The sequence below is a fragment of the Ammospiza nelsoni genome, chromosome 16 (genome assembly GCF_027579445.1).
Source record: "Ammospiza nelsoni isolate bAmmNel1 chromosome 16, bAmmNel1.pri, whole genome shotgun sequence".
Lineage (NCBI taxonomy): Eukaryota > Metazoa > Chordata > Aves > Passeriformes > Passerellidae > Ammospiza > Ammospiza nelsoni.
In genome coordinates, this window is record NC_080648.1 from 4,474,260 (window position 1) to 4,502,242 (window position 27,983).

The 27,983-nt window shown below is 58.9% G+C and overlaps 4 protein-coding genes across 4 annotated transcripts; 3 read left to right on the forward strand and 1 right to left on the reverse strand.

Moving 5' to 3' along the window:
* Window positions 1-1,032: 1,032 nt before the first annotated feature.
* STING1 (stimulator of interferon response cGAMP interactor 1) lies at window positions 1,033-7,869 on the forward strand. Its single transcript, XM_059483749.1, has 6 exons — window positions 1,033-1,271; window positions 1,832-2,009; window positions 3,228-3,336; window positions 3,493-3,731; window positions 5,894-6,080; window positions 7,451-7,869. The coding sequence occupies exons 1-6, from the start codon at window positions 1,033-1,035 to the stop codon at window positions 7,642-7,644; spliced, it is 1,146 nt and encodes a 381-aa protein (XP_059339732.1). The 3' UTR covers window positions 7,645-7,869.
* A 4,956-nt stretch (window positions 7,870-12,825) lies between these two features.
* SLC35A4 (solute carrier family 35 member A4) lies at window positions 12,826-13,867 on the forward strand. The gene is made up of 3 exons (XM_059483936.1): window positions 12,826-12,871; window positions 12,982-13,080; window positions 13,224-13,867. The coding sequence occupies exons 1-3, from the start codon at window positions 12,857-12,859 to the stop codon at window positions 13,419-13,421; spliced, it is 312 nt and encodes a 103-aa protein (XP_059339919.1). The 5' UTR covers window positions 12,826-12,856; the 3' UTR covers window positions 13,422-13,867.
* A 24-nt stretch (window positions 13,868-13,891) lies between these two features.
* Window positions 13,892-15,701, forward strand: LOC132080687 (probable UDP-sugar transporter protein SLC35A4). The gene has a single exon (XM_059483935.1). The coding sequence runs from the start codon at window positions 13,939-13,941 to the stop codon at window positions 14,884-14,886; it is 948 nt and encodes a 315-aa protein (XP_059339918.1). The 5' UTR covers window positions 13,892-13,938; the 3' UTR covers window positions 14,887-15,701.
* Window positions 15,702-24,496: 8,795 nt separating this feature from the next.
* CD14 (CD14 molecule) lies at window positions 24,497-27,746 on the reverse strand. The gene is made up of 2 exons (XM_059483751.1): window positions 27,439-27,746; window positions 24,497-26,046 (listed from the first exon to the last, which is right to left on the reverse strand). Exons 1-2 carry the CDS (start codon window positions 27,449-27,451, stop codon window positions 24,665-24,667), a joined length of 1,395 nt encoding a protein of 464 aa, XP_059339734.1. The 5' UTR covers window positions 27,452-27,746; the 3' UTR covers window positions 24,497-24,664.
* Between the last annotated feature and the right edge of the window lie 237 nt (window positions 27,747-27,983).

Consider the following 27,983-nt stretch of genomic DNA (forward strand, 5'->3'; position numbering starts at 1 on the left):
CATCATCCATCTCCCTCAGCATCCTTGAGTGCATCCCACCTGCTCCTATGGGCTTGTGTATGTGTCCCCTAATCCATGTTCTTCCAGGATGGAAACACCTCTCCACTGCTTGGAACAAGGAACCAGGAGTCTTGAGGGCCTCCCTGGCCACCAAGGAAGCCCCTGCTGTGTTGCCAGCACTCCTGGGCACTGCTTCCCAGCCTGGCATCTCCTGGAAATGTGTGGGGTGGAGCATCCAGGGCACTGTGAGTCACCTTCTGCTAGACAGAACTTGAGTCTGTTTTGCCTCTGGCAATCTGCTGAGCTGAATCAATGCAATCTTTGAAATCTGCCCTTGAAGAGGAGATCTCAATAAATTCTGGTTTCCTTCCTCATTCCAGTTCCTCTCAGACCATGTCCTGGCAGCCTTGGGGCTTTCCAGGATGTGCAAGCTCATGGATATCGAAACCCGGTACCGCCACCAGTGCCTGGATTTCCTGTGGGCTGGGAGATCTCATGGATGCCCTGCGTGGGAGAGCTCTGGCACTCTGCAGGCTGCCCGCTGCTGCCAGAGCTCCTTTCATTTTCACTTTTCTGCGCGCTTTTGTGGGCAGCTCCACCCGCGCTCCAGAAGCCCGTCCGTGGCAGAGATTCCGGCTGTGTGTCCGCAGCAGCCTCTGGAGGAGCCCCCGGCGGGAGCGCAGAGCCCGGGAGCCGCAGCGCAGGAATCCCGGGGCTGGCGGCTGGAAACTGCTCCGGTGAGTGCGGCCAGAGAGTGGCTGCGGAGCAGGGCGGGCTGGCACCGTCCGGGAGCGGGGTGACAGCCAGGCTGTGTCCTGCCGAGCCCCTGTGGGCACAGGGGACAGCCCGAAGGCGGGAAGCGCAGGGGAGCCTCCCCGAAGAGTTGTGGCTTTGGGATGTTCAGTGAGCGCCGGGCGCACGCATCCCTGATGTGCTCTTATCCGCTCCCACAGTGCTGCCGCGGGCGCTGAGGACGAGCTGCAGCTCTGGGCACCGGGGACAGGCCGCTGCTGACCCCGCTGAGCCCCGCAGATGTCCCGGGAGCCGCGGCGGCCGCGCTGTGCCCCGCTGATCCCGCGGGCCCGGGCCGGGCGGGCGCAGCGCGCCGTGCTCGTGCTGCTGGCGCTCTGTGCCGGGGCTCTGCTCCTGGCCGGGCAGCCCCTCGTGCCCACCGCCCGCAGCCTCGCCCTCCACTTCGCCACCCTGCAGGCCGGCGAGCTGCTCAAGGGCGCCTGCTACCTGGCCGAGGAGATCTTCCACCTGGACTCCAGGTGAGGCAGCGGGGCTGGCTGCCCGCCTGCGGCGCTCCTGGGACCGCCCTGGACAAGGGCATTGCACCCTGGGGATGTGCTGGGGTTTGCTCCTGTCTCTGTGCCCACACGTGCCCTCTGCGGCAATGATGTGCTGTGCCCGGCAGCACATGCTGCCCTCTGTCACCCTCCTGTCCCTCTCATCTCCTGCTCCCTGTCCCACCTGCCCAGTTCTCCCAGTTGTCCATGGATGTCTCCTCTCCTTGTGCCCTTTCCCTGTGGAACAGATCTTGTCCTCCAGCCTTTCCCCACCACCCAGTGCTGGAGGGCAGGGGCTCTTGTCTCCCTTTGCTGCCCAGGTGACATTCCATCCATCTGCTCCCTCTGAGTCCCACGGGTGCTCCAGGACACCCAAGCTCTCTCCTGCCTGGGGGCACTGGGGTGTGCTGAGCAGGGTCCCACACAGCTCTGTAGTGCTCTGGAAGGTTGGTGGCCCCCAGGAGATGTGAACAGCCCCAGCCACGGCTGCTGAGGGTGGGTAGGTGGCCGCAGCCTGACTCCTGTCTCCCTGTCCTCCCCAGGCACCACGGCAGCTTCTGGAGGGCCCTGAGCTCCTGCTTCCCCCCACACTGGCATGGGCCCATGCTGCTCGTCTGTGGCTCAGCCTACGTGGCACTCTTTGGTGATGGGCAGCAACTTGGCCTCCACTTCACCCTGGCCAGTCTGTGCCAGCTCCTCATCCTCGCCCTGGGGATCCGGGTAAGGCTCCCACACCCTCAGCCTGCCCTGGGAACCCTTCCCCAGCCTGCCCTGGGAACCATTCCCCTGGCTGCCTGGGGAACCCTTCAGCCCTGAGCAGCCATGGGGGCACACAGCCAGCTCTATATGGCCTCTGCATGTCCAGCCTCTCAGCCCAGCCCTGCAGAGCTATCTCCCTGGCCCTGTGCTGCCAGGAGTGTTGGCATTAGGAGGGCAAGGCTGTCTCCTAATGAGCACAACCATTCCAGGGAATGGCATGGCCCCCCTGACACAAAAAACCGGGATATTTTAAATCTCCCAGTCAAACTGGTGCTTGAGGGAAAAGCAGAGCCTGTGTGTTCTCAATTCTCAGTGTGGTGTGGGAGCAGAGCCAAGCCCCAGGTGCCTCTGCAGCAGTGGGAGGGCTCTGCTGTGCCCCAGCGGTGCTGGAAGGGTCACACAGGGTGCAGAGGGTGCTTCTGTCAGGCGCCTGTGGGACAGGACACCCATCTCCACCCAAATGCACAGACAGAGCTGGCAGAGGCCATTGGGAACCCCACCACCAGGCCCTGGGGTGTCTCCTCTCCCATGCTGGAAGCACAGGGCTGTCACAGTGGTCACAGGGGTTTTCAGGGTGAAGAGAGAGGCGATAATGTTGACCTCATGTTCAGAAGGCTTGATTTATTATTTTATGATATATATTACATTACAACTATACTAAAAGAAATAAAAGGAAAAGTTCTCAGAAGGCTAGCTAAGCTAAGAATAGAAAAGGAGTGAATAACAAAGGTCTGTGTCTCAGCAGAAAGCGAGACCAGCTCTGCCGTGAGTGGTCAGTAAATCCAAACATCCACACAACCAATCACAGATGCACCTGTTGCATTCCACAGCAGCAGATAACCATTGCTTACATTTTGCTTCTCAGTAAGGGGAAAAATCCTAAAGAAAGGATTTTTAAGAAAAGATGTCTGTGACACAAGGCAGATGCACAAGTTGCACTGGGACACAGGATCCCAGGGGAAGGTGCAGCCAGGGAAATGCCTGGCTCACTCCAGCCCCACTTCCCTCCTCTGTGGGGGCTGTGTGGGGGCTCTGCCCTGCACGGTGGGGGAAAGGGCTGGTGGGGCTGTTCACTCTCCAGATCTCTTTGGAGTTCTCCAATCCTGTGGAGAACTGACTGTGGCAGAAGGGCCCAGGTGGCAGCTGTCATCCCTGGTCTGTCTGTCCTTCCCTCCACAGAAGCCCTCAGCAGTGGAGATGTCTGAGATGTCCGAGAGGTCCAAGCAGAACGTTGCTCATGGGCTTGCCTGGTCCTTTTATGTTGGGTACCTAAAAATAGTCCTGCCACGTACGTAGCTGTTTCCCTGCATTCCCATGCCTACAGATAGAAATAGCTGCTAATAACAATCCTCCCACTTTTACAGTGTTAGCAGGGAATGGGGAGCAAGGCAGAATGCAGCTGTACTCACACCAGGCACCTCTGCCTGATGCTCTCTTCCACCAGGGGTGAAAAAGTCCATGGAGGAATTCAGCAGAGCCAATCCCAACCTGCCAGCATGCAAGAAGACCTGGAAGCTCCACATCTTGATCCCTCTGAGCTGTGATATCTATGATGACCTGGAGAAAGCTGACAGCAATATCCAGTATGTGACAGAGCTCACTGAAACCACCCTGGCCCGGGCTGGCATCAAAAAGAGGGTCTACAAACACAGCCTCTATGCAATCACAGATGAAGAAAACCAGGTATGCTGAGAGCAGCATTGGGAGCATCATCCCAAAAGCTTTGCTGGCCCCAGAAGTGGCCCTAAGGACAGGAGTGTGACTGTGTTCACAGGGGTTTTTGGATGAGGCAAGAGACAAGAATGTTGACTCCATATTCAGAAGGCTTGATTTATTATTTTATGATATATATATTACATTATAACTACACTAAAAAGAAATAGAAGGAAAAGATTTCTTCAGAAGGCTAGCTAAGCCAAAAATAGAATAGAAAAGAATAAATAACAAAGGCAGCTCTCTCGGACTCTGTCTGAGATAGCTCTTTATTTGCCATTAATTATAAACACCCAAGAGAGGCCAATCACAGGTGGACCTGTTGCATTCCACAGCAGCAGATAATCATTGTTTACATTTGTTGCTGAAACTTCTCAGCTTCAGCAGGAAAATCCTAAATCTTTCACAAAAAGATGTCTGCAACCCAGGAGACTGTCACCTCTCCTGTTAGAAACTCCCAGCTTTCACCAGGCTTCCATGAGATGGAGAGATCCCATTCCTGTAGCCCTTCCTGCTGGCTGCCTCCCCCAGGCTCAGCTGCAGGGATGGTGAGCAGGCTTAGCCCCTCCTGGAGCTGAGTGAAGCCCAGAAAACAGCAGAAAACTGAGCAGGGAAAAGCAGATGTGGGCTACAGAGCATCACTTCCCATAGGATGGATATTTCCTTGTGTTGTGAAGGGGTGCTCCAAGATATCTGTGTGTGTGATTATTTGACTCCCTCCTTTCCCCAGTCACCCTTTTCTAGGCTGGTGAGCCCTAAATCTCTCCAGCTCACAGTGCATTCATCTCCTCCCACACCTCTGGGCAGACTGGCCCCTGTCCCTTCCCCCAGGAGGAGGGAACACCCTGGTGCTGTGCACGGAGACATTGGCAGAGCTCTGCTCCTCACCTGGGTGCCCTGCTTTGCCCTTTGGCAGTGGCTGAGCTCTGAGCTGCAGTTTTTAAAGCCCAGCCTGCAGGGACCCTGAGCTTCTGTGTCCTGCTCTGGGGGAAGCACAGTCAGCCAGGGTTTTTCCTGCTGTGCTGCACACACTGATGCTGTGTTCCTTCTGCCAGGCTGCTGCTGAGTCACTCTGCTCCCTGGGAGCTCCAGCAGCTCTGAGCCTGCACCTGGCCTTCCAGTAATATTTGCCCCTCAGCTTCCTGCCCAGTCCCTCACAGTGAGCAGGGCCCATGGAAGGCACCTGCCCCAGGTCAGGAACTGCCTGCCAAGGCTGGGAACTTCCTGCTCCTCTGCATTCACCTGGGATCACATCCCTCTTCCTTCTAATTCACTCCATTCAACTTTCCAGTTTACCCAGTGTAAGACTCACTGGTAACACCACTCCTCCTTGGCATGTTTATGGCTTTATCAGATTTCTCTGGGTTTCTTTGCTCAGCCTCCTTCCAGCTGTGCCTGCACCTTTCCAATGTTTGTGCTGTGCCCTCCATCTCTCTGTTAGGATGCTCAGACTTAGAATAATGGAATCACAAAATATGCTGGGTTGGAAGGGACCCACAAAGATTATCAAGTCCAATGCCTGGGCCTGCACAGACACCCCAACAATCCCCCCCCGTGCCTGGGAGCATTGTCCAAGAGCTCCTGGAGCTCTGGCAGCCTGGGGGCTGTGACCATTCCCTGTTCAGTGCCCCCAGCACCCTCTGGGGGAAGAACCTTGTCCTGAAATCCAACCTAACCCTGCCCTGACACAGCTCCAGCCCTTCCCTGGGTCCTGTCACTGGTCACAGAGAGCAAAGATTGGTCACTGGTCACACAGAGCAAAGATTGCTGTCCCTCCACTTTCCTGTGTATAGCAGAAAGCCACAAGAAGGTGTGATCACAGGGAAGGGATGTCTCCCTAGGGACCAAATTCCATGGGGAAGATCACCCTCCAGGCTGCTCTTGGGAGCACTGTGGCTGCCCCCCATGGGCAAAGGCAGCTCCCTGAGCCCACCTGGCAGAGGGGACACCTGGACCTGTCAGGCCAGCTACTCTTTTTCTGCTCTGCATGAGGCAGAACACTGTCCCAGTGTTCCCAGTGCAAGGCAGGCCAAGGAGCTGAGAGGTCCTGAGTGCTGTGCCCAGTGCCAGGGTCTCCCAGCAGTCCTTTGCCAGTCCTCCTGTCCCCATATCTTGTCCTCCCACCCCTGCAGCTCTGGCACTGTGCTGTGGAATATGCCACCCCCCTGCAGACCCTGTACGCCATGTCCCAGGATGAGTGTGCTGCCTTCAGCCGGGAGGAGCGCCTGGAGCAGGCCAAGCTGTTCTACAGGACCCTGGAGGAGATCCTGAGAGGCTCCAAGGAGTGTGCAGACACATACAGGCTCATTGCCTACGAGGGTGAGTGAGGGCAAAGGGGCTGGGGTGCCCAGGACAGTGGCTGTGCTCTTGCAGCCCTGAGCGGACGGATCAGTGTCTGAGCAGGGCTCAGCTGATGTCCCCAGCCAGGGGCCATGGTGGCCTCTGCTGCCATGGGAGGAAGGGAGGGGCTGCATTCCCCCATGAAATAGGAATGTCACTGAGCCTGGCATCCCTGGCTGGGTGAGGGAGGGCATTGTCACACTGTGTTCTGGGCTGGGGCAGCCTCACCTGGAGCCCTGGGGCAGGTCTGGGCACCACAATATGAGAAAGATCTAAAGCTGTTAGGGAGTGTCCAAAAGATGGACACGGGGATGATGAAGGGCCCAGAGGAGCTGCCGAGGAACTGCTGAGCTGCTCTGACACTGAGGTCAGACCTCACTGGAGGCTGCAGCTCCTGCTGAGGGACAGCTCCAATCTCTTCTCCCTGGGACCAGGGACAGGACCCGAGGGAACAAGTGGAGCTGTAACAGGGGATTTAGTGTGGGTATCAGGAAAAGGTTCTAGCCCCAGCAGGTGGTCAGGCACTGCCCAGGCTCCCCAGAGAATGGGCCCAGCCCCAGGGCTGCCAGAGCTCCAGGGGGCTTTGGACAAAGCTCTGGGACACGGTGTCTGTGCAGGGCCAGGAGCTGGACTGGATGATCCTTGTGGATCTCTTCCAGCTCAGGGTATTCCATGATTCCATAATTCTAAGGACTTCTTGCTGTGGGTCTGAGGAGCAGGGGAGGTGGTGGCAGCACTGGTTGTCCCAGCTGAAGCCCCCAAGGGGACCTGGGACAAGCTGTGTGCCGCCAGCATTGAGTGTAACAGAGGATCCCGGATATAACAGTGTAACAGAGGCTCCAGGGCAGCCGCTCCCTCACTGTTGATGTTCCTGGAAGTTGCTGGGGCTGTCACGCCCTCCCCAGCAGAGGGATGAGTGTGTGCTGGCTCTGTGCCATTCCTGCTGACAGGGGATGGGAGGGAGTGAGGCTCTCCCTCATTCCCATCATCTTTTCATCTCCCATCTCCTCACCTCCAGCAGATGAAATCAGCATCTTGCTTTAATGAATGTCGTTTTTTTCAGAGGAAACTCTCCCTGATGGGGAGAAGCATTTCCATGCAGCGATGCAGTTCCCATCACAAGCACTACCGGGAATGCAGCACATAGTGCCTGTAATTTTACACTCCTCCCCTCACTTTGTGTTTGAACTTTTCCCCTCTGCCAGGCAGAAAGTGGGAAGTAAAAGCTGTATTTTGATTGTGCAGGAAATAGTGCACATTTGGGGGCATCTCATAGAGACTTTGCTCCCTGCCCAGAGCTCTGCCTGAGGACAAGCAGTGAAGGAAGGTTTGTCTTTCTTCTGTTCCAGAGCCAGAAGAAGCAGAGTCCCACTTTTTGTCCAGAGAGATCGTGTGGCACCTGCGGCAGGAGCACCACGAGGAGATCTCCGTGCAGGAGCAGAGCCACCCACCCAGCCCATCCACGGCCCTGGACTCGGCAGAGCTCAACCTGCAGATCAGTGTGTCAGACCTGCCCCAGCCCCTGCGCACTGATGGCTTCTGACACAGCCCCTCAGTGCCCCTGGGGCCTGGCTCAGCCTTCCCCAGCCCCCTTCCTCCTGGAGCTACCCATGGCTGCAAGCCCCAGCTCCCATTCCAACCTCCTGTGCACCACGGTTACGGGAGCAGCTGACTCAGCCCACAGCCCTGTGACATGCTTCCCATTTTCTTTGTTATGTACAGCTCTGATGTTCTTCTGTGGGTGTATTGTTTTTTTATCTGTTTTAATTTGTGCCATATAAAGCACTTTTCTCTCTGGGACAAGTTGCAGTATCTTAAATTTTGGACACAATGTGCAGCCCCATGTGGGATGGGAAAAGGTTTTTCCTTCAGAGGGTGGTTGGGCACTGAACAGGGAATGGTCATGGCCCTAAGGCTGCCAGAGCAGAGCTCCAGGAGCACTTGGGTGATGCTATCAGGGACAGGGTGGGATTGTGGGGTGTCTGCAGGGCCAGGACATGGCCTGGATGATGTAGGATATGATGTAGCCCAGGATATTCCATGATTCTGTGATATGTTGTGGTGTTGGATGGGGCTTTGGAAATGCCAGCCACAAGTGTGCCTGTGTGTGCTGGCACAAACACACCCAGCCCCAGTGGCCAGAGTGATGGGGCAGTTCTGCAGGCACAGGGAGCCTGGGCAGGACTTGCAGGGGAGCTCCAGCCTGACCAGAAGTGTTGGTGGCAGAGCAGGCTCACCCAGGATGGGGAGATGCTGGGCAGGCACAGGCTGGAGCTGACACAACAGCCTTGCTCCTGCCCTGGGCTGCCCAGCTCCTTTCAGAATCACAGAACCCTGGATTCACTAAGGCTGGCAAGGCCCTCTAAGGTCATCAAATCCAGCCATTAACCCAGCACTGCCAAGGCCACCACTAACCTGTGTCCCCAGGTGCCACATCCATGTGGTTTTTAGTATTTCCAGGGGACAGTGACTGTCCTGCACAGCCCATTCCAACACCTGATCACGTTTTCAGTGAATAAATTCTTCCTGATGTGCAAACTGAACCTCCCCTGGGGCAGTTTGAGGCCTTTTCCTCTGGTGCTGTGCCTTGTTCTCTGCGAGCAGAGCCCCACCTGGCTGTTAAGGAGTTGTAGAGAGGGAGATGGTGCTGCCTGATTCTCCTTTTCTCCAGGCTGAGTCCCCTCTCAGCTGCTCCTCATCTTGTGCCCCAGATCTTTCCCCAGCTCAATTTTCTGGACATGCTGCAGCCCCTCAATGTCATTCTTGTCAAGAGGGACCAGAACTGGACACAGAATTCCAGGTGCCTCCCCTGGGCTGTATATATAGGACTCCACCTGTCATGCACATGGGAGAACATGGTGGGAGATCTCTCAGTGAGCTTTCAGGAGAGATTTGGCTGCATGTTGGTCCTGCTGGGACTGGGAATTGGAACCCATTTCAGGATGCAGTAAAACCTTAATCTGCAGCCTAATCTCTGGGTACTGCATCTGTGCAAAAATGGCAAAAATGACAGATGAAAGGGCTGTGAAGGGAGGGTTGGGACAGCAAAGGCCACTGCACAGAGGCAGCTGGTTTGCAGAGGAATGAGAAATCATTGCTGAGCCCTCCAGGATGTGCCAAGTTCTGGTGCTGGACTGACTGGAGAGGAAGACAGCAGGTGAGGGACCTGGTAGAGAGCAGGGAGCTGAGTGGGGGTCTGGCCCTGGGGTGTGGGCAGGACGTGGGTCCTGGTCACCTGAGCAGCGTTCCCAAGGGCACAGAGCAAATGCTGTGGGCACCTGCTGAGATGCAAAGGAAACGTGTCAGGGTCGAGCTCAGCAATACAGGAACAGCCAGGAGCAGCTGTGTGAGCAGCAAAGCCACTGCAGCCCCCCAGGGCTCACACCTTCAAACCCTTCCCTGTGGGGCACAGCTCTGTGCCCTCCTTGATGCCCTGCTCCCTCCTCACGTGGAAACTTCTTATCTCGTCCATCACTGCAGCCAGGCTGGGCTGGAGATGCTGATAAGCTCAGGCCATACTAGAAGGGGACAGGTTGAAAGGCAGGCACAAGCCCAGAGGAAATCTGCCAGCACAACCTCGTTCCAGCAGCAGCCGTGCTGCCAGCCAAAGGCTCAGCTCAAGGGCACAGCCAGGGCCAAGGTGAAAGCCTTTGCTGGCAGCAGGAACTGGAGGCAGGGCTGGATCACAGGCAGGAAAATCAAACCTCAGAAGTGGCAGCTTGCTGCTAAGCTGGCCAACACAGGCTAACCAGCTTCCCCTTGAGCTCTCCAACAGCACCAACAGCTCAGTTTTAGTGCTAATCACAGCATCCCACAGCAGGTCTGACTCTGACTCAGGGCTCTCAGGTTGGAGGCAGACCCATCCTGGTCCATGGGGAGGAGCAATGCCTCAGCAAGGGGTTCTGAGCAGGTCCAGGGCCCACCACAACCCAGCAGGTCCCAGGTGCAGCAGGGAGGGAGGTTCACAGCCAGGATCCTGCTGAGCAAGGCACAGAATGGCTGCATCCTCTCTCCAGCCAGGGCTGGGGCCTGGCTCAGCTTAGACACAGCAAGGACAGAGCTTCTCCCAGCCCTCCCTCACATCCTAGCTGTTTCCCACCAGAAATCCCAGGAACCAGCAGCAGTGACCCATCCATGCTGCCCCACACAGCACTGAGCCTTGGTGTGTGACCTGAGGGCTGAGCTCCCTCACTGACCCTCCGAGGGCAGGGGCTCAGTCCCCACCCTGACCTAGAAAAACTCATCTTCAAGGGATCCCAGAATGGGTTGGGGTGGAAGGGACCTTAAAGCTCATTTCATTCCACCCCTGCCATGGCTGGGACACCTTCCACCATCCCAGGCTGCTCCAAGCCCTGTCCAGCCCGGCCTTGGGCACTGCCAGGGATGGGGCAGCCACAGCTGCTCTGGGCACCCTGTGCCAGGGCCTGCCCACCCTCACAGGGAGCAATTCCTTCTCAGCAGCCAATATAAACCTCCTCTCTGTAATACAACCATGTTGTATTACAGCTGGTGAGGCTGGCCATGGTATGACCTCTCTGGAGGTGACAGCAGTGACTGATCACAGGGCTCTGCTGCCCTCACATGTTTTTTACCAACACCCACATTTTCCAAGTCAGCCTTGCACTAAGTGGCACTTTTCAAGTGCTGTGATTGTGTTGCAAGAAAGGCCCTTGCCCTCACTCACACCACTTTATTTTTATTTTATTTTATTTTATGATTTCATTTCATTTCATCCTTTCATGAAGTAAAAACCCTGCTTGAAAAGCAGCTGGTTTGAGGTGGCTGAGGAAAATGTCACTAAATGCACACCTGCCTCTGGGTAAAGTTTGGAATCCTGCAAAGCAAGGAAACAGCAGCTCAGCCTTCAGCAATGGTTGGATTTAAACTGGCTATTAATATTAATAACAATATTAATGCTGCTTCTTTGGGCTGCACCTGGCATTGCCTCCGAGTCCCTTTTTTTCCTTTTCCCAGTGCTCAGGGGGAGCAGTGTAACATACACTGGGAATGTATCGAAATTAACTTGGAGAGCAGCAGCCCCACAGCCCAGAAGGCTTCACGGAGCTGCCTCGAGAGTATCACACACATAACCCCCAGCACCACAGGCTTTAATCAAACTGTGCCAAGCCTCTGAAACCAACATTCCCCACAGTTGCTCAGCTGTGCCTGCAGTTCTGCAGGGCCTGTTTTCCAAGCTGGAAGTGCTGCAGTCAGGGTTTCACTGGAACCTTCAGCAGCTGTGTCAGCTGGAGCGTGGCCCCAGCACAGCTCCAAGGGGCTCTGGGCTCTCACCAGAGGTGCAACAGCCCCAGGTTGTGCCAGGGACTGGGTATGGAGGAGAAGTTCTTCACTGAAAGGGTCGAGTGTCACCCTGATTTTTTAAGATTTTCTAAGCTTTCTGATGTTTACATTCTTGTAATGAACTTTCTCACACACTTTCTGTAAATAACTTATTGTATTGCATTCTTTTATGGAGGAGGAGAAATTTGATGGACTGTTGGTTTGTCCAGTGTCATTGAAGAGGTGGCACTTTCACCCTCCAATCCATTGTCACTTTTGGAAAACTATAAATGTTAGAGTCACAAAATAAACTTCCCTTTTCTTCAACTTGAGAGCAGCAGTGTGTGCTCTCGTGCTGTTTCATGTCCTATAGTGACAGTCGAGTACTGTGCCAGTGACTGGATATTGAGAAGTTCTTCACTGAGAGGGTGGGCAAACACTGTGCCAGGGTGCCAGGGACTGGATACTGAGGAGTTCTTCACTGAAAGGGTCGAGCACTGTGCCAGGGTGCCCAGGCCACGCTGGAGTCACCATCCCTGAAATGTTCCAAACACATCTGGGTGTGGCTTGTGGGAGCTGCCAGCTTTTTAATACTTTTTTGGATTGGCAGGGCTATGTTGTTGGGTGGATTGGATGATCACAGAATCATCTGCGTTGGAAAAGAACTCTGAAGTAATTCTTGTTCTTTCCTTATTCTTTTATTTCTAGGAGGGTATGTGAAAATTCTGCCCAGGAGCTGAGGAGTGCCCATCAGAGGGACTCCCACAGGCACTGAGATTGGTGAAAAGCATCAATGTCTGTTCAGTAATCACTTTACTACTTTTAATACCCTTTACTATTAGTATTGCTTCAGATGTATTGCACTGCTCTAGTAGCTAGAGCTACCTACACTGTGTGGTAAAGAATCCAGAATAAGATCTTTTAGCATAATCCTTTCAAACATTATTTTATTTATAGAAATATTTTTGAGTTGCCATTCTTAATCCTGAAGGACAAAGCCATATAAAGGCTCAGTTGCACAGCTTCAGACATAAACCACTGGCCAAGCGCGGGACTGGACCAGACTCCTCACGGAGGAACAGCCCAGGGAAACTGCAGAACTTGGGACCTCCATCCATGCTGCCCCCAGGGGCGACACGGTGGCTGGGTCCTGGAAGCCCTGACGGAGTTAGGGGCGGCCATGAGCTCTGTCAGCCTGGCCCGGAGGTGCGGGTGCCCGGCGGGGCCGGTACCGAGCTGAACCCAGGCAGCGCCTCAAGACCCACCACCGCCCCCCCAAGATGGCGCCGGCCGAGCGGTGTGAGGGAGCGGGGGGCGTCACGTGACTCCGCTCCAGCCAATCAGCGCCGGGTTCCGCCTCCGTGGCGGGAAGGGACGCGCGGGAGGAGTCACTGCCCCCATGACAACCAATCAGCGGCGGAGGTGTCACGTGCCTCCCCGCCAGCCAATCAGCGGCGGGCGGCGGCGGCGCCAAGATGGCGGACGATAAGGTGAGCGGGCCGGGCCGGGCCGGGGCTGAGGGGCCGCCGGGGCTGCGGGGAGGCCGCGCCGGTTCCTCCCGCGGGACGGGGGGCGGGAATCACCTCCGTGTCTCCCGCAGGACTCGCTGCCTAAGCTGAAGGACCTCGCCTTCCTGAAGGGGCAGCTGGAGAGCCTGCAGCGCAGGGTGGAGGACGAGGTGCAGGCCGGCGTGGGGCAGGTAACGTGCGGGGTGAGGGCGGGCGCGCCGCGCCCTCTGAGAGGGACTGGTGGGGGGAAAAACAAATCCCAGGGTAAAAACTCATCCCTGGGGTATGTCCTGTGTCGCCCCTTCCCCGGTGCCTCACTGCGCTCTCCCTTCAGGACGGATCGCTGCTGGCGTCGCCCTTGCTCAAAGGTTTCCTGGCGGGATACCTGGTGGCCAAGCTCCGCTTCTCCGCCGTCCTGGGCTTCGTGGCCGGCACCTGCACCGGGATTTACGCCGCCCAGAACTATGCCGTGCCCAACGTTGAGAAGACGATTCGGGACTATGTGAATTCACTGAAAAAAGGTCGGGACTAGCGAGGAGGAGCCCGGAGGCAGCAGGGACTGCAGGAACCGTGCTCCTTAGGTAGCAGGCACAGAGCACCCCTAGGGCTCTGGGAGGCACAGAACCTGCACCCTTCTTTTCCCTGGAAAAGCGTTTTGCACCACACCACTGCCACACATCAGGGGGCTGGTGATGGGTGTTTGTTGGGCACCATGGCAGCAGTGATCACTGCACTAACCCACAGCAGCTTGAGAGCACTGAGGGGCTGCCAGCTGCCTTTTCCCCTTACCTTTCCCTGTGGACTGAGGGGCTGCTGTGCCTGGTCACCCGTGTGCCCTGTGCTTTGTGTGGCTTCTCAGGAAGGCCTGTAGTTTTCCTCCTAACCAGAGACAGCACCCTGCTCACCTGCTGCATCACCAGTGTTGCAGGGAACATCCTGCTTGAATCAGGCTCATTAAATTCTCGGTATTTGATCTGTTCCATGTTGCAGGGTGAGAGTCTGTGTGGCCTCTCTGCTGGCAGCAGCTCACTCCCTGCTTCCCACCCGACATGGGGGTGTTTGGGAACGCTGCTGGCTCTGCCGACGGGCTGCTCCACAGGGGGCTGTGGGCTCTGCTGCTGCTACTCTCTGTGGCCATCTACGGCTCCCACGCCCCCCTGCTGACCCTGTGCAAGGTGGATGGGGCCATCCCCTTCAGCTCCACGTCCGTGGTGGTGCTGGTGGAGCTGACCAAGCTGTTGCTGTCGGTGCTGTCGCTGCTGCCGGGGGCGCGGGAGCCGCTGCCGGCGGCGCTGTCCTGGCGCCACGCCGCGCCCTTCGCCCTCTCCGCCCTGCTCTACGCCGCCAACAACAACCTGGTGGTGCACATGCAGCTCTTCATGGACCCCAGCACCTTCCAGGTGCTCAGTAACCTGAAGATCGTCAGCACGGCGCTGCTCTACAGCCTCCTCTTGCGGCGGCGCCTGGGCCCGCGCCGCTGGCTGGCCCTGCTGCTGCTGCTGGCCGCCGGTGTCACCTACAGCTGCGGGGGGCTGCGGGGACACGGGGACACCGCAGGGACGCGCCTGCACGTCACCCCCGTGGGGCTGCTGCTGCTCTCCGTGTACTGCCTCATCTCGGGCCTCTCTGCTGTCTACACTGAAGCCATCCTGAAGAGCCAGGCGCTGCCCCTCGCCCTGCAGAACATCTTCCTGTACTTCTTTGGGGTGCTGCTCAACCTGATGGGATCCCTGTGGACTGGCATGGAGGGTGGGTTCCTGGAGGGCTTCTCCCCGTGGGTGCTGCTGGTTGTGTTCAGCCAGGCTCTGAATGGCCTCATCATGTCCGTGGTGATGAAGCACAGCAGCAACATCACCAGGCTCTTCATCATCTCCTGCTCCATCCTGGTCAATGCTCTCCTCTCTGTTGCCCTCTTCAACCTGCAGCTCACCCTCCTCTTCTTCGTGGCTGTGGCGTGCATTGGCCTGGCTGTGCACCTGTACTATGGAGTCACATAGTCACTGCCTCCTCCCCCGTGTCTGGGCAGCCCCAGACCTTCCTCAGGGCTGGAATCATTCCTGGTGCACAGCTCCAAGGATCCCCCAAGGAGTGCTGAGGGGGAGAGCACCCTGCTCCTGTTTCCACAGGGAAACTGCCCTGCTCCAATCCAGCCAGGCTCTGTGCCATGGGGCTCCCATGGCATCAGGCATGCCCAGCTTTAGGAGGGTCCTGAACCCCTTGTGCCAGGGGAGGTTCAGGTTGGACCTTAGGAATGATTTCTTCACAGAAGGAGTTATTAAATACTGGCAGGGGCTGCCCAGTGAGGTGGTGCAGTCACCACCACTGGAGGTGTTTAGGGACAGGACATGGCACTCAATGCCATGGTCCAGGTGACAGGGTGATGTTGGGTTACAGGTTTGACTCCATGATCCCAGAGGTCTTTTCCCACATAAATGATTCTGGGACTCTGTGTCCCTTGTCCTCAAGCTGCTTCCCCACACCACAGTGGCCTGGGAATGCCCTGGCAGTGCCTCCTGCCAGCCCAGCTTGGCACTGGTGCTGTTTCAGCTCCCATGGATGCTGCTCGATCCCTGCCATTCCTGGTGCTGCTTCCCTGGGTCTCTCCCACCTCCACGGTTTTCCAGGCTGGCCCTGCCTGGAGCCCTGCTGTTCTCGGGCCCCATTTCCCCTTCCTGGCACAGTGTCTGCACAACAGCCAGGGACCGTGGGAACCTTCACCTGCTCCCCAAAAGGGGGACACCCCCCCCAAATTTGTACCAAGTTCCTGGCAGGCAGAGGCCACCCAGGGTATTAAAGCTGCGGTTCAACAGTGTCCGTGTGTCTGTCCTGTGTCTGCCCGCCCTGAGGGATGGTGGCTGTGCCCCTGGGACAGGTTTGGGGACCAGGGTGTGTCTGAGCCTGACAACACTCACAGCTGAGGAGCACCCACTTTATTCAGTGTGGAGAATAAAGCCTGCCTCCCAGCAGGCTGAGCTGTGCTCCCACAGGCGGGTTCCCAGCACAGAGCAGGCTTTCCCTCGGGAGCACAGCCAGAGGTCTGGGATAACTCCTGTGCCTGGGGCTGCCCGGTATCCTGGCATGGCTGCTGGCTCGCTGCAGGGACCCAGTCGTGCCAGGCCAGCTGTCCCCACGCCCGGCCGTGCCTCAGGGTCTCTGTGAGGTGCCATGGGGTGGGATGTCCCGTGGGGTGTCCCTCAGTCGCTGCTTGTGCTCGGCGAGTTCCCGCAGCGCCTCCTGCAGCCGCTCCCGGTACCGGCGCTCCAGGCCCGCCCGCTGCTCCTCCGCCAGGCGCTGCTGGTCCCGGAGCACCTGGGGGTGCCCGGGGCGGTCTGGCACAGCCCTGCACAGCCGGGAGAGGTGTCCCCAGCCCGGCCTGCCCACCTGCAGCAGGTGCTGTCTGCAGCCCTGCATCTCCCGGTGGTGGTTGAGCAGCAGAGCCTCCAGCTCCCACTCGGCCGCCTCCCGCTCCCGCAGCGCTGCCTCCAGGCTCAGGCCCAGCGCGGTCACCTCCCGCTGCCAGCGCTCTGTGTCCCGCTGCGGGGACAGGGACACGGTCAGGGCAGCTCCGGGGTGTCCCTGCTCCCTTGGGCTGCACTAGGAGCTCGCAGCGCTGGGCTCTGCCTGTGCTCACCTCCCCGCTGTGCTCCCGGGCTGGCACAGAGCTGTCCCCGAGCTCCCGCTGGCGCTGCCGGCAGTGCTGAGCCCGCAGCCGCTGCCGCCGTGCCCTGGCCAGGGCCCGCTGCACCTCCGGGGGTGGGCACGGCTGGCACCGCCTCCCTACCTGCAGGAGAGCAGAGGGGCTCGGTGGCACCAGTGCTGGCAGCAGAGCTGGCCCTGTGCAGGGACCCTGCGGGCTCCCACTCACGCTGTCACACCCGGGGTGTGGCTGTGACACTTTGCTCTGGGATGGCTCCTCCAGCAGCCCTGTGCTGGCCAGAGCTCGGCTGTCCCCTCCCTGGCTTCTGCTGTCAGCCCATCCTGCAGTGTGGGGACAGGGGAGGAGGATGAGTGTGACACGGGAAGCTGATGAAGGACGTTCAGATGGACAGTGAGGCCTTTCCCACCGTGTCCAGCCATGCTCTGTGCCCACATGTCCTCCACCCATCTGCGGGATGCGTGCCTGGCCCCACGCTCCGGCTCTGCTGGCTCCAGGGGTGTCTGGCTCCCAGGCTGCTGGCCTGGAGCTGCATTCCCTGCAGAGACCTGCTCCTGGCAGAGAAGGAGATGTTCCAGGGACACAGCTGGGATTCAGAGCTTTCCCTGAATCAGGGCTTTCCCAGACTGCCCCTGGCTGAGGGGGCCTGGCCTGACCCCTGCCCACCTCTGCGCTGGGCTGGTGCATCTCACTTGTCCCAAGCACCTTGGCCATCTTTTTCTCCCACCTCTGACTCTTCAGCACCTGGAAAAGGGGAACTCATTGTGATGTGTCAGAGCTCCAGGCCTGGTGTGGCTCCAGGGATGCATCTCACCCTCAGCCCTGCCCTCAGTGCTGGACAAGGGCCTTGACCCCAGGATGGGTCAGGAGCCTGCACCTTACCCAGCCCAGGGAACGAGTGCCATGCCAGTCCTGTGGATCCAGGGGCATTCCCCACCTGCAGCTCCCTCAGGGCTCTCCTCAGCTGGGCCACAGCTGCTCTGTGCTCGGGGTGGCCAGGCCCAGCCAGCAGCTCCACGCGCAGTGCTCTGATCTCCCTCCGGCGTGCCGCAATCTCCTCCTCAGGGGCCCAGAGCGTGGCAGAGATGGTCTTGGCCAGCCCCTTCACCCTCTGAGCCAGTCCCAGAGCTCCCAGGATCTCCTCTCTGGAGGTGTCTGGGAGAACAGCGAGCCCTGGGCAGGGGCCATGGGGACCCCCAGCACAGGGGGTGCCATGGAGAGGAGTGGAGCTGTGTCAGCTTCCAGTGACTGCAGGTGTCCCAGGCAGCAGGGACTGAGTGCCAGTGTGGGGCAGGATGGGGGAATCCTCAGGGAGGGGGCACCCAGAGAGTGTCCCAATCCCAGGGGTACCTGGCAGTGACACACACAGCAGCAGGAAGGTCAGGCTGTTCCCCTCCAGCAGCCGCTCCACGATCCAGGGCAGGCAGACAGCTCCAGGTTCCCTGCACATGGGGAGACACCCCAGGAGAGGGCTGCTCTTACCAGGCCAGACAGGGACCCAGGGATGGGTTGGCCCCACATATCCCCAAGGAGCAGTGACACCCCCTTGGCAGCCCCAGCCATGGCTCCCACTGGGGTGTCCCCCTGCTTCACCTGCAGGGATGGAATTCCCTGGCCCTCAGCAGGCACAGGGAGTGCTGGAGGGGGAGCAGAGCTCAGCCCTGTACGTACGGCCTGGGGCAGGGCCCGCTGGCCCCTGGGGACAGCAGGATCCTGAGGGCCGAGCGCTGGCGCCTGCCACCCCCCAGCTCCCGCTCCACGGTGAGAGTGAAGAGGCTGCCAGCCCTGGGGAGAGCGGCTGTGTGAGGGGTGGGACTGGGGCTGTGTGAGGGGTGGGACTGGGGCTGTGTGAGGGGTGGGACTGGGGCTGTGTGAGGGGTGGGACTGGGGCTGCAGCAGAGCCAGCCCAGCACCCCATGGCCCAGCCCTTCCCAGCCCGTGGGATCTGCCCCAAATCCTCACCCCTGCACAGCTGAGTGCCCATCTGTGGGGGAATGCTGAGCACACCCCTGGAACAGGGCTGGCAGGGCACCCAGCCCCCTGGCATAGGCACTGATGGCAGCCTGGGCATCGGGCACAACCACTTCTGTCACCTCCTCCACCATCCTGGAAGCAGAGGGAGACAGGACCAAGCAGGGAGGGTCACACCCACACCCTGCACTCTCTGAGGAACACCCCTGCCATGCTGAGGCTGGCACCATGCTCCCTGCCCAGCCCCCAAGAGTCATGCCCAGCCCTGGTACCTACAGGCCCAGGGGTGCCACATCCAGCACCTGCAGGGCTCTGCCGTCAGGATGGAGCAGGTCCCAGGCTTTGTCCTGGCTGCTGACCTGGAATGAGGGGGCTGCATCAGGCAGGGGCAGGAAAAGGGGCTGCTGGCACCCCACACTCACCAGGGGCCCGGAGTGCTTGTGGCCATGCCCAGGTGAGGGTTGAGAAAGCTCATTTTGGGGTAACTCCCAGCTTCCCCTGGCACCAGGGAAGGGCAGAGCCCTGGGAACGCCCGAGCCCTCTGTGGAGCTTATCAGGCCCTGGCAGCATCCCAGAGCCAAAGGGCAGGAGCCAGCCCAGGGCCAGGAGCTGGCATCACTGCTGTGCCACTCAAGGCCACACTGGAGCAGTGACTGGCCCAGAGAGCCCAGCTGTGGGGGGAGCAGGAAGGGGTTAGAGGGTGATCCTGGTCCCACCATGCTGCTGGAGCCCAGGAGCTGCTTTGTGGGAAGTCCTGGAAAGAGGTGAGAACACCTGGGAGGCAAAGGTCCCCAGTCCTTGGTCCGGATGAGGGCACTGCATGCCAGCACAGGGCAAGATGTGCTCATGGCACAGCAGGGGCTGGGCAGTGGCACAGAGGGAATGGGACCCTCCTGCCAGGCCATCCTGCCCTGCTCCTGCCCTACCTGCACCAGGCTGACCATCTGCAGGCTCTGAGTGTCGTCCCCCAAGGCCTCCAGCTCCTGGAAGACGGTGTCAATCACCTGTGGACAAGCTGGGAGCTGCGGTTCCCAGACCCATGGCTGGATCCCAGCCCTGCCCCGGTGGGACTGGGCTCTGCTGGGTGACCCAGGAGCCCAGCACTGCACAGTCGTGCTGTCCCCTGTCCCTGCCAGCTGTCCCTGTGCCCTCACCTGCCAGATGACACTCTGGAAGGGCAGCTGTGTCCCAGGGCCACGGGGGTCCCACAGCAGCAGGGACACGCTGTAGCCAAGGGGAACCAGGGCCAGCTGGGGCCTGGCCAGCTCCAGGACCTTCTCCTGTAGGAGAGGCACATCCAGCATGGCACAGCATGGCACGGACTGGCACACCATGGCACAGCCACAGCACAGCATGGTACAGCCATGGCACAGCATGGCACGGACTGGCACACCATGGCACAGCCACAGCACAGCATGGTACAGCCATGGCACAGCATGGCACGGACTGGCACACCATGGCACAGCCACAGCACAGCATGGTACAGCCATGGCACAGCATGGCACGGACTGGCACAGCATAGCACAGCCAGCATGGCACACCCATGGCACAGCATGGCACAGCCATGGCACAGCCAGTGTGGCACAGCCATGGCACAGACTGGCACAGACTGGCACAGCCAGCATGGCGCAGATGTCCCTGGCCCATGTGGCTGGGGTTGGGGCACAGGGAAGGACTTGGGGCTCAGGTACCTGTCCTGCATCCATGTGGAACACCCCATCGACAGTCAGGGAGCTCTGCTGGTGCAGGGAGAGGGATGATGTTCAGCTTTCCCCCATCCCAGCACGACAGGGCAGGGCAGAGGGGGGACTGGGCATGCTGGGATGGAGATGGCAGGGGTGGCACAGAGGGCCTGGCATGGGCAGGGCTGAGGAGAGACCCCCTTTCCCTGGGAGGGGCCCATAGGGGGGTAGGGCAGGGTCAGCCCAGGGCCCCTGCTCCCATCAGGGGTGTCCCAGGGGTGTCACAGAGCCCTGCTCCCTCCTGGTGCCCCAGGGACCCTCAGACCCCGGCTGTCCCTGCCTGCAGCTCTCACCTGGGGCTCCTTCCCAGCCAGCAGCAGCTGTAGGGGGTCCTTGCTGCCATGCAGGCAGCCTTCTGCTGGCCCTGCAAACGCCGAGTGTGGGGTGGTGTGGGGGTCACACCCCTGTCCCAGCCCTGTCCTGCCTCCCCTGCACCTGGAGCCACATCCCAGAGCTTCCCCTGCCACATCCCAGAGCTTCACCTCAAATATCCAAGGGCTTCCTTCACCTCCCATATCCCAGGGCTTCAGCTCCCACATCCCAGAGCTTCACCTGCCACATCCCAGAGCTTCCTTCACCTCCCACATCCCAGGGCTTCACCTCATTCCTGAGCCCTTCTGGTATGGCTCAGAGCCACCAGGATGGGGATGACACCCTGTCCTGTCAGCACTGCCCACACCAATGGTGCCAGTGCCACCACAGCCATGATGCCACCGCAACCTGTCAATTGCTCCCTGGTGTCCCAGTGCCACCACAGCCATGGTGCCAGCCTGTCCCCTGTTCCCTGGTGTCCAGGTGAGGGCTCTGGGGTGCCCTGAGCTCTACCTGCTGCCTGCTGCAGTCCCAGGGCTGCTCTCACGCTGACATCCTGCTCAGCCTGCAGGCACAGACGGGAAGGAGCCACACACTGAGCAGCAGCAGGAGCTGGAGGAGACCCCTGGCAGGTCCCTGCAAGCCAAGCTGGGCTGTCCCCCAGCACAGCACTCACCTGCTCCATGGGCAGAGTGGCAGCAGAGTGGCAGGGATGGGGTTACCTGGGGATCTGGTTCTCCTGCATTATTGATGGATGTGGGCAGAGCCAGAGCAGCCTGGAGGCACCCTGCTGCAGGGCTGAGCCTGATGGGCAAGGATCAGTGGGGCCACAGAGAGCAGGGGGTGCCTGGGGCCATCACACCCCTGGGGTGCTCCCAGCTCCAAGATGTCACAGACATCTTTTATGAAAAATCCTTTCCTTAGGATTTTTCCTCCTGAGAAGCTGTGAGGCCTCAGGAACAAAATGTAAACAATGGTTATCTGCTGCTGTGGAATGCAACAGGTGCATCTGTGATTGGTCTCATGTGGTTGCTTCTAATTAATGGCCAATCACAGTCAGCTGGCTGTGCTGAGCCACAAGCTTTTCTTATTCTATTCTCAGCTAGCCTTCTGATTAAATCCTTTCTTCTATTCTTTTAGTATAGTTTTAATATCTATTCTCAGCTAGCCTTCTGATTAAATCCTTTCTTCTATTCTTTTAGTATAGTTTTAATATAATATATATCGTAAAATAACAAATCAAGCCTTCTGAAACATGGAGTCAGGTCCTCATCTCTTCCCCTCATCCTCAGACTCCTGTGACCACAGCCACAGGTGGGCACCAGGAGAGAGGGCCCAGGGCAGCCCCTGCCCTGCTGTGGGCAGGCCCAGGAGGAGCAGATGCACACGAGTCCCTCTACCCACAAGACCAATGTCCCTGTCCCCCAAAATCCCTCAGGTGTGCCCAGGTGTGAGCCTGATGCCAGTTGGGCACAGGTGGAGCAGCACTGGGGACTCCATCAGCAGCAGGCAGCTCACATGGCAGGGACACCAGGGACATGGCAGGGACACCAGGGACATGGCAGGGACACCAGGGACGTGCTGGGCCCTGGGGAATTGCAGGAGGCCAGAAGGAAAGCCCTTGGTAGGGTGGAGCCTTGGGACAGAGCAGGGCACAGGGTTGTGAGGGGCTCCCCCGCCCTTGGCTGGGCACAGCCACAGTGGGATGATGCTGGGGGAGAGCCCTGCTCCAGAGGGGAGCCCAGGCTGGGGACTCCAAGAGCCCTTGGGGGTCCTGTGAGTGTCCCCAGCACTGGTGGGAAGGGTCTCACACCCCCTCCTGCTCTGGGGCAGGGCCTGGCCCCGTGTGGGTGCTCCCAAGGCACAGCAAAGCCACAGGAAAGGGATTGATTTCTCTTTCCTCATCCATCATCAACAGCTGCTGCTCCCTGCTCCGTGTCCAGCCAGCCCAACATTCCCCAGGTGCAGCAACACCCTGTTGTGCACCCTGGTTAACACCAGCAGAGCCTTCCCCAGCTCCCTGAGCCCTCCTCCCACAGCCCAGGGCACTGCCACAGCCCAGGGCACTGCCCAGCCTCCCACAGCCCAGGGCACTGCCACAGCCCAGGGCACTGTCCAGCCTCCCCGGGGCTGCCCAGGGCTGCTGGCACAGCCCCACAGCCCCTCCACCCGGGCAGGGCACACCCTGAGTCCCTCCCGACCCACTCCTGGACCCCCTGCCCTGTTCAGCAGCTCCCCAGCTCCAGCCTTGGTGCTTCCCCCAGCCCCAGGCTGTGTTTGCCCTCAGGTCAGGTGTGCCCGTGCCCAAACAGAGACAGGGAGGGACACAGGGAACACCCAGGCACAGAGTTTAATGTGGGGGACAGGACAGGCCCTGGGGAGAGGAGCAGGGCTGGCCAGGTGAGCAGTGCCTGCCACCAGCCCCAGGACACAGAGTGACAGGACAGGGGGATGGCTTCACACTGCCAGAGGCAGGGCTGGATGGGATACTGGGGAGGAATTCCTCCCTGGGAGGGTGGGCAGGGTGCCCAGAGCAGCTGTGGCTGCCCCTGGATCCTGACAGTGCCCAAGGCCAGGCTGGACAGGGCTGGGAGCACCCTGGGATGGTGGGAGGTGTCCCTGCCATGGCAGGGGTGAAATGAGATGAGCTTTAGGTACCTTTCAGCTGAGACTGCCCTGTGACTCTGTGATTCTCCCCCAGCCCCATTTTCCCAAGCCTGTCCCTTCCCCACCCACCCCTTCCCTTTGAACATTCCCCAGTCCTGCATCCCAATAATCCATTTCCTCCTTACAGTGAGAGATTCTCTGAATAACCCAGAACAAATTAGTTTTCTTTTTAATCACTTAAAAAGTTTGTGGTTGCACCTCCTCAAGGTCCCACTTGGACCCATCATCCTCCAGAGCCTCAGGCTGAGGTGTAAGGAGCTGCTCCAGCCCATCAGCATTTGTGTGCAGGGTGTTTAATTTAGTAATTTTCCTGTTTTTCATGGGTTTTTGGTTTTTCTCTCAAGCAGCATCCTGCCCAACCTGACATCCAGGGTGAGGAGAGGGAGGATCAGCACAGGAGGCTCCAAGGATGCCTGGACTGAAGGGGCTGAAAGGAGTGGGGGGCTCTGGGGGGGCACCAGCAGAGCCCAGCAAGGCTGGGGACACCTGAGTGCTGCCAGTGGGACCTGATGGAGCTGAGCTTGTCCAGGACAGGGACAGCAGGGCTTGGGGAGCTGCACCTGGCCACAGGGACATCCCCAGTGGGAGATGGCACAGGGCTGGCGGGAGGAGTGCCCCAGGACCTGGGCACAGGCATGTGCTGATCACACATCCTCTGAACAGAGACACACACAGCTCTCAGGATGTTCCTGGGGAGCTTTGAGAAAGCTCAGAGAAAAGAATGAGAAACAATCCTTGTCTCCACTTGCTGCACCTGTTGTTGTGCACATGTGGAATGTGTTACAGAGATTGTTTACCAATCCTTAATAGTTTGGTAAACAAACAAACTGGTAAACAACAAATTGTTTACCAACCCTTAATTGACCACTGATGGTGTTTGGATTAATTAACCAAAGCTGTATCAGACTATCTGCAAGGGCAATGGGGTTTTTCTTATTAGTATAGTTTAATACAGTAGAATAAAGTGATTGATCAGCCTTCTGCAATCATGGAGTCAATGCTCATTATTCCCCATTATTCAGGGGCTCTCTGCTATGACAGAGTCACAGCAGGAAAACCCTGTGGACAGCTCTGCTCCACCAGGAGCCCCTGTGGGCACAGCAAGGACAGAACAGGAGCTGTGGGGTGCCCAGGAGCCCCTGTGGGGGCAGCAAGGACAGAACAGGAGCTGTGGGGTGCCCAGGAGCCCCTGTGGGCACAGTAAGGGCAGAACAGGAGCTGTGGGGTGCCCAGGAGCCCCTGTGGGGGCAGCAAGGACAGAACAGGAGCTGTGGGGTGCCCAGGAGCCCCTGTGGGCACAGTAAGGGCAGAACAGGAGCTGTGGGGTGCCCAGGAGCCCCTGTGGGCACAGTAAGGGCAGAACAGGAGCTGTGGGGTGCCCAGGAGCCCCTGTGGGCACAGCACTGCCGGGCAGGGTCCCGGTGCCCCTCAGGCTCTGCGGCAGGGCCTTGTCCTGGCCACGTACATGGCCCCAGCCCCGGCCATCAGGGCCAGGGCCACGCAGAGCGGGGCCACCACCGCAGCAGGGTCACAGTGCATCACGGACACGGGCACCTGTGCCACCTGCCAGCCCTGGTACTGCTCTGGGGAGTGGCACCTGTAGTCCCCAGGCCAGCCCAGCCCCAGGTGCCCCATGGCCGCCAAGGCCTGCAGGCCCCCGGCCCCGGAGCAGGAGCAGCTGAAGGGGTTCCCAGCCACAGCCACGTCCTGCAGGCGCCCCAGGAGCTTCACCTCAGCCCTGGGCAGCTCTGAAATGGAGTTGTTGTCCAGGTGGAGGGTGTCCAGCACGGGGCAATTCCTGATGGAGGGCACGGCCTGCAGCAGGTTTTGGTTCAGGAAGAGTTTCCTCATGGAGCTGAGGGAGATGTCGACAGCGTGGAGGTGGTTGTGGCTCATGTCCAGCACCTGGAGGTGGGGAGGCAGCGGGGCTGGCACTTCAGCCAAGCCAGTGTAGGACAAGTTGAAGTGCTGGAGGGATGGTGGCCACTGGCAGGAGGAGGATGGCTCTGCCCTGAGCTCGTTGTGGCTGAGATCCAGGTGCTGGAGCTGTGGCAGCAGCCCCACGCCCTCACACACACCACGGTAGGAGCTCAGGTTGTTGTGCTGCAGGCTCAGCTGCTGGAGCTGAGGGAAAGCTCCCTGGCAGAAGGCAGGGGCCAGGCTGCCATCCCCGAGGCTGTTGTGTGCCAGGCTCAGGGAGTGCAGGGCTCTGAGCAGCCTCCCGATGGCACAGGGCAGGCTGGTGACACGGGAGCCGGTGACAGCCAGCTCCTGCAGCGTCCCCAGCCACGTGCCCAGGCTGGAGAAGGCCGGCTCGTGGCCCGTCAGAGGGGCACAGCTCACGTTGTGGAAGCTCAGGGACAGGATGGGCAAGCTCTGCCCGTCCATGTCACTCCAGTCCCCCGTGCCCTGGAAAATGCAGCTGTCAAAGGCCAGCTCCTGCACGTGGGTGTAGGAGAAGAACCTCAGCACACGGGCCAGGAGCACCTCAGGCACCAGCACATTTCCAATGATGACTTTCTGGACGATAAGGGAGCCCAGAGTGTCAATGGTGGAGTCGTCCAGGTCCCTGATGGGGATGTCTGTGTATTTCTCCAGATCTCCACCCCAAAACTCCACCACAGTAGCTGCCAGGCACTGGATGATGCTCCCAGCCGTCTCCTCAGACAGGTTGTAGCACATACAGAACTCCTGGGTGCGGTTGAAGAAACATCTGTTCCTGTTCCTCCTGCGCTCTGCAGCCTCCTGCAGCCCTAGAACCAGCAGCAGGAGCAGCAGCACAGCCACACTCATGGAGAGCAACCTGAAAACTGGAGGAGAAACAGGGAATGGCAGCTGAGGGGAGCACTGTGACCCATGCTGGGAAGGATGGAAGTTTGGCAAGAAAGTCTCACAGATGTGTGCTTAGCAAAAAGATTTTTAAATGTAGAGTCTGATGAACAAATAGAGATAGAAGCAAGTTTTGATATAAAAGAAAAGAATTGCTGAGCCAGTCTTACTGGACAACCAAGGAGGCAAAGGGTGTGTTAGTTAGAAGGGGTTTTTATGGCTTAGAGCAAAGGATAAACCCACCTCAGACAGGAAGATGTTTTTACCAAGGAGGAAGACAGCACAGGCAAACAAGACAGCAAAGTTGCAAGTAGGAAAAAGGTCTCAGAATTTTCCCCTGCAAGAAAACTGAAAAACAGCTTCTAGCTTAAACTGTAATGTACTGACTTTTAGTGATTGGTGAACAGTAACATGAATATGGTAATTACAGTAGTTATGATAGGCTATAGGTAACAGTTAAGGTATAGATTGGTTCTGCTGTATTGAGATGCTCAGCAAACAAAAGTCTATAATGCATTGTAACAAAAAGAGAAGTCTATAATGCATTGTAACCAAAACCAAAGGGTCTCCAGGCCTGCCTGCAGCTGGAGCTGACAGCTGTGGGCACAGCTCTGTCACCCACCACCCTGGGCTGCTGTGACCTCTTGAATAAACTGCATTTTGGAGAGCCCCTCATCCCTCGTTTCAGCTCTTACAGACCCAGACTGGAGGGGTGGCTGGGGCAGGCTGAGCCCCGCAGAGCCATCCCTTGGGGACAGGGCACTGCCTTTGTCCCTCCTGCACCTGCCTGGCTGCTGAGCCACGGCTGGGACAGCGCTCGGGCCAGCAGCCAAACACCAGGAATGCACCTGTGCCACCCATGCCACCCTGTGCCCCCTGTACCACCCGTGCCACAGCTCCTGACCGAGCAGGAAATGCCTGCAGGAACTAGAAACGCGGAGTTGCAGACAGTGAAGCCAGATGTATCAGTGTGACCGGGAGAGCCCCAACTCTGTTTGTTCCTCTCTAATCTGGGGCAGGAAATTGCAACAGGCGGCTTCGTGTTTTCTCCTTCCTCACCCAGCGATTTGATTCATCCCTAGCCCCCAGAGGGGCGCTAGAAAATGAGCCCTAAAGGTGTGAACACATCCCTGCCAGCACCAGACGCTGGTCAGCCGACACAGTCTGATCTCTGATCGCCAGATTTGCAAAAGAAGCAGCAAGCACATATTAAAGACTCCTGACCATGTGCTGACTCAGCTCAGAGGGGGTTTTGGGAGTCCCCAGCGCAGCCTCCTGCCCCGAGCAGTTCTGTGGCTGGCACCACCAGCCCTGAGCAGGCACAGCTTTCCTCGGCCACATCCCAGAGCCCCCCAGGCCGGAGCTGTCCTTACCTGTCCGTGCCATCCCGGGCCGCACCGCCCTGCCCCGCACCTGCAGCAGCGCCCCTCGGGCTGCGTTTGTGTGTCCGTGTGTCCGTGTGTCTGTGTGTCCGTGTGTCTGTGCGGTGACTCACGGCCGGCTCACACCCCAACGCCTCCTTCCTCCGCTCCTTCCTCCAGCCGCTGCCAAACCCCGCGGGAGCTGCCAAAGGCTCCGAGCGCTCGGCTCGGCTCAGCTCAGCTCAGCACAGCTCGGCTCGGCTCGGCTTAGCACAGCTCGGCTCAGCGCAGCTCGGCTCGGCTCGGCTCGGCTCGGCTCGGCTCGGCTCAGCACAGCTCGGCTCAGCGCAGCTCGGCTCGGCTTAGCACAGCACAGCTCGGCTCGGCTCAGCACAGCTCGGCTCGGCTTAGCACAGCTCGGCTCAGCGCAGCTCGGCTCGGCTCGGCTCGGCTCGGCTCGGCTCAGCACAGCTCGGCTCAGCGCAGCTCGGCTCGGCTTAGCACAGCACAGCTCGGCTCGGCTCAGCACAGCACAGCTCGGCTCAGCACAGCACAGC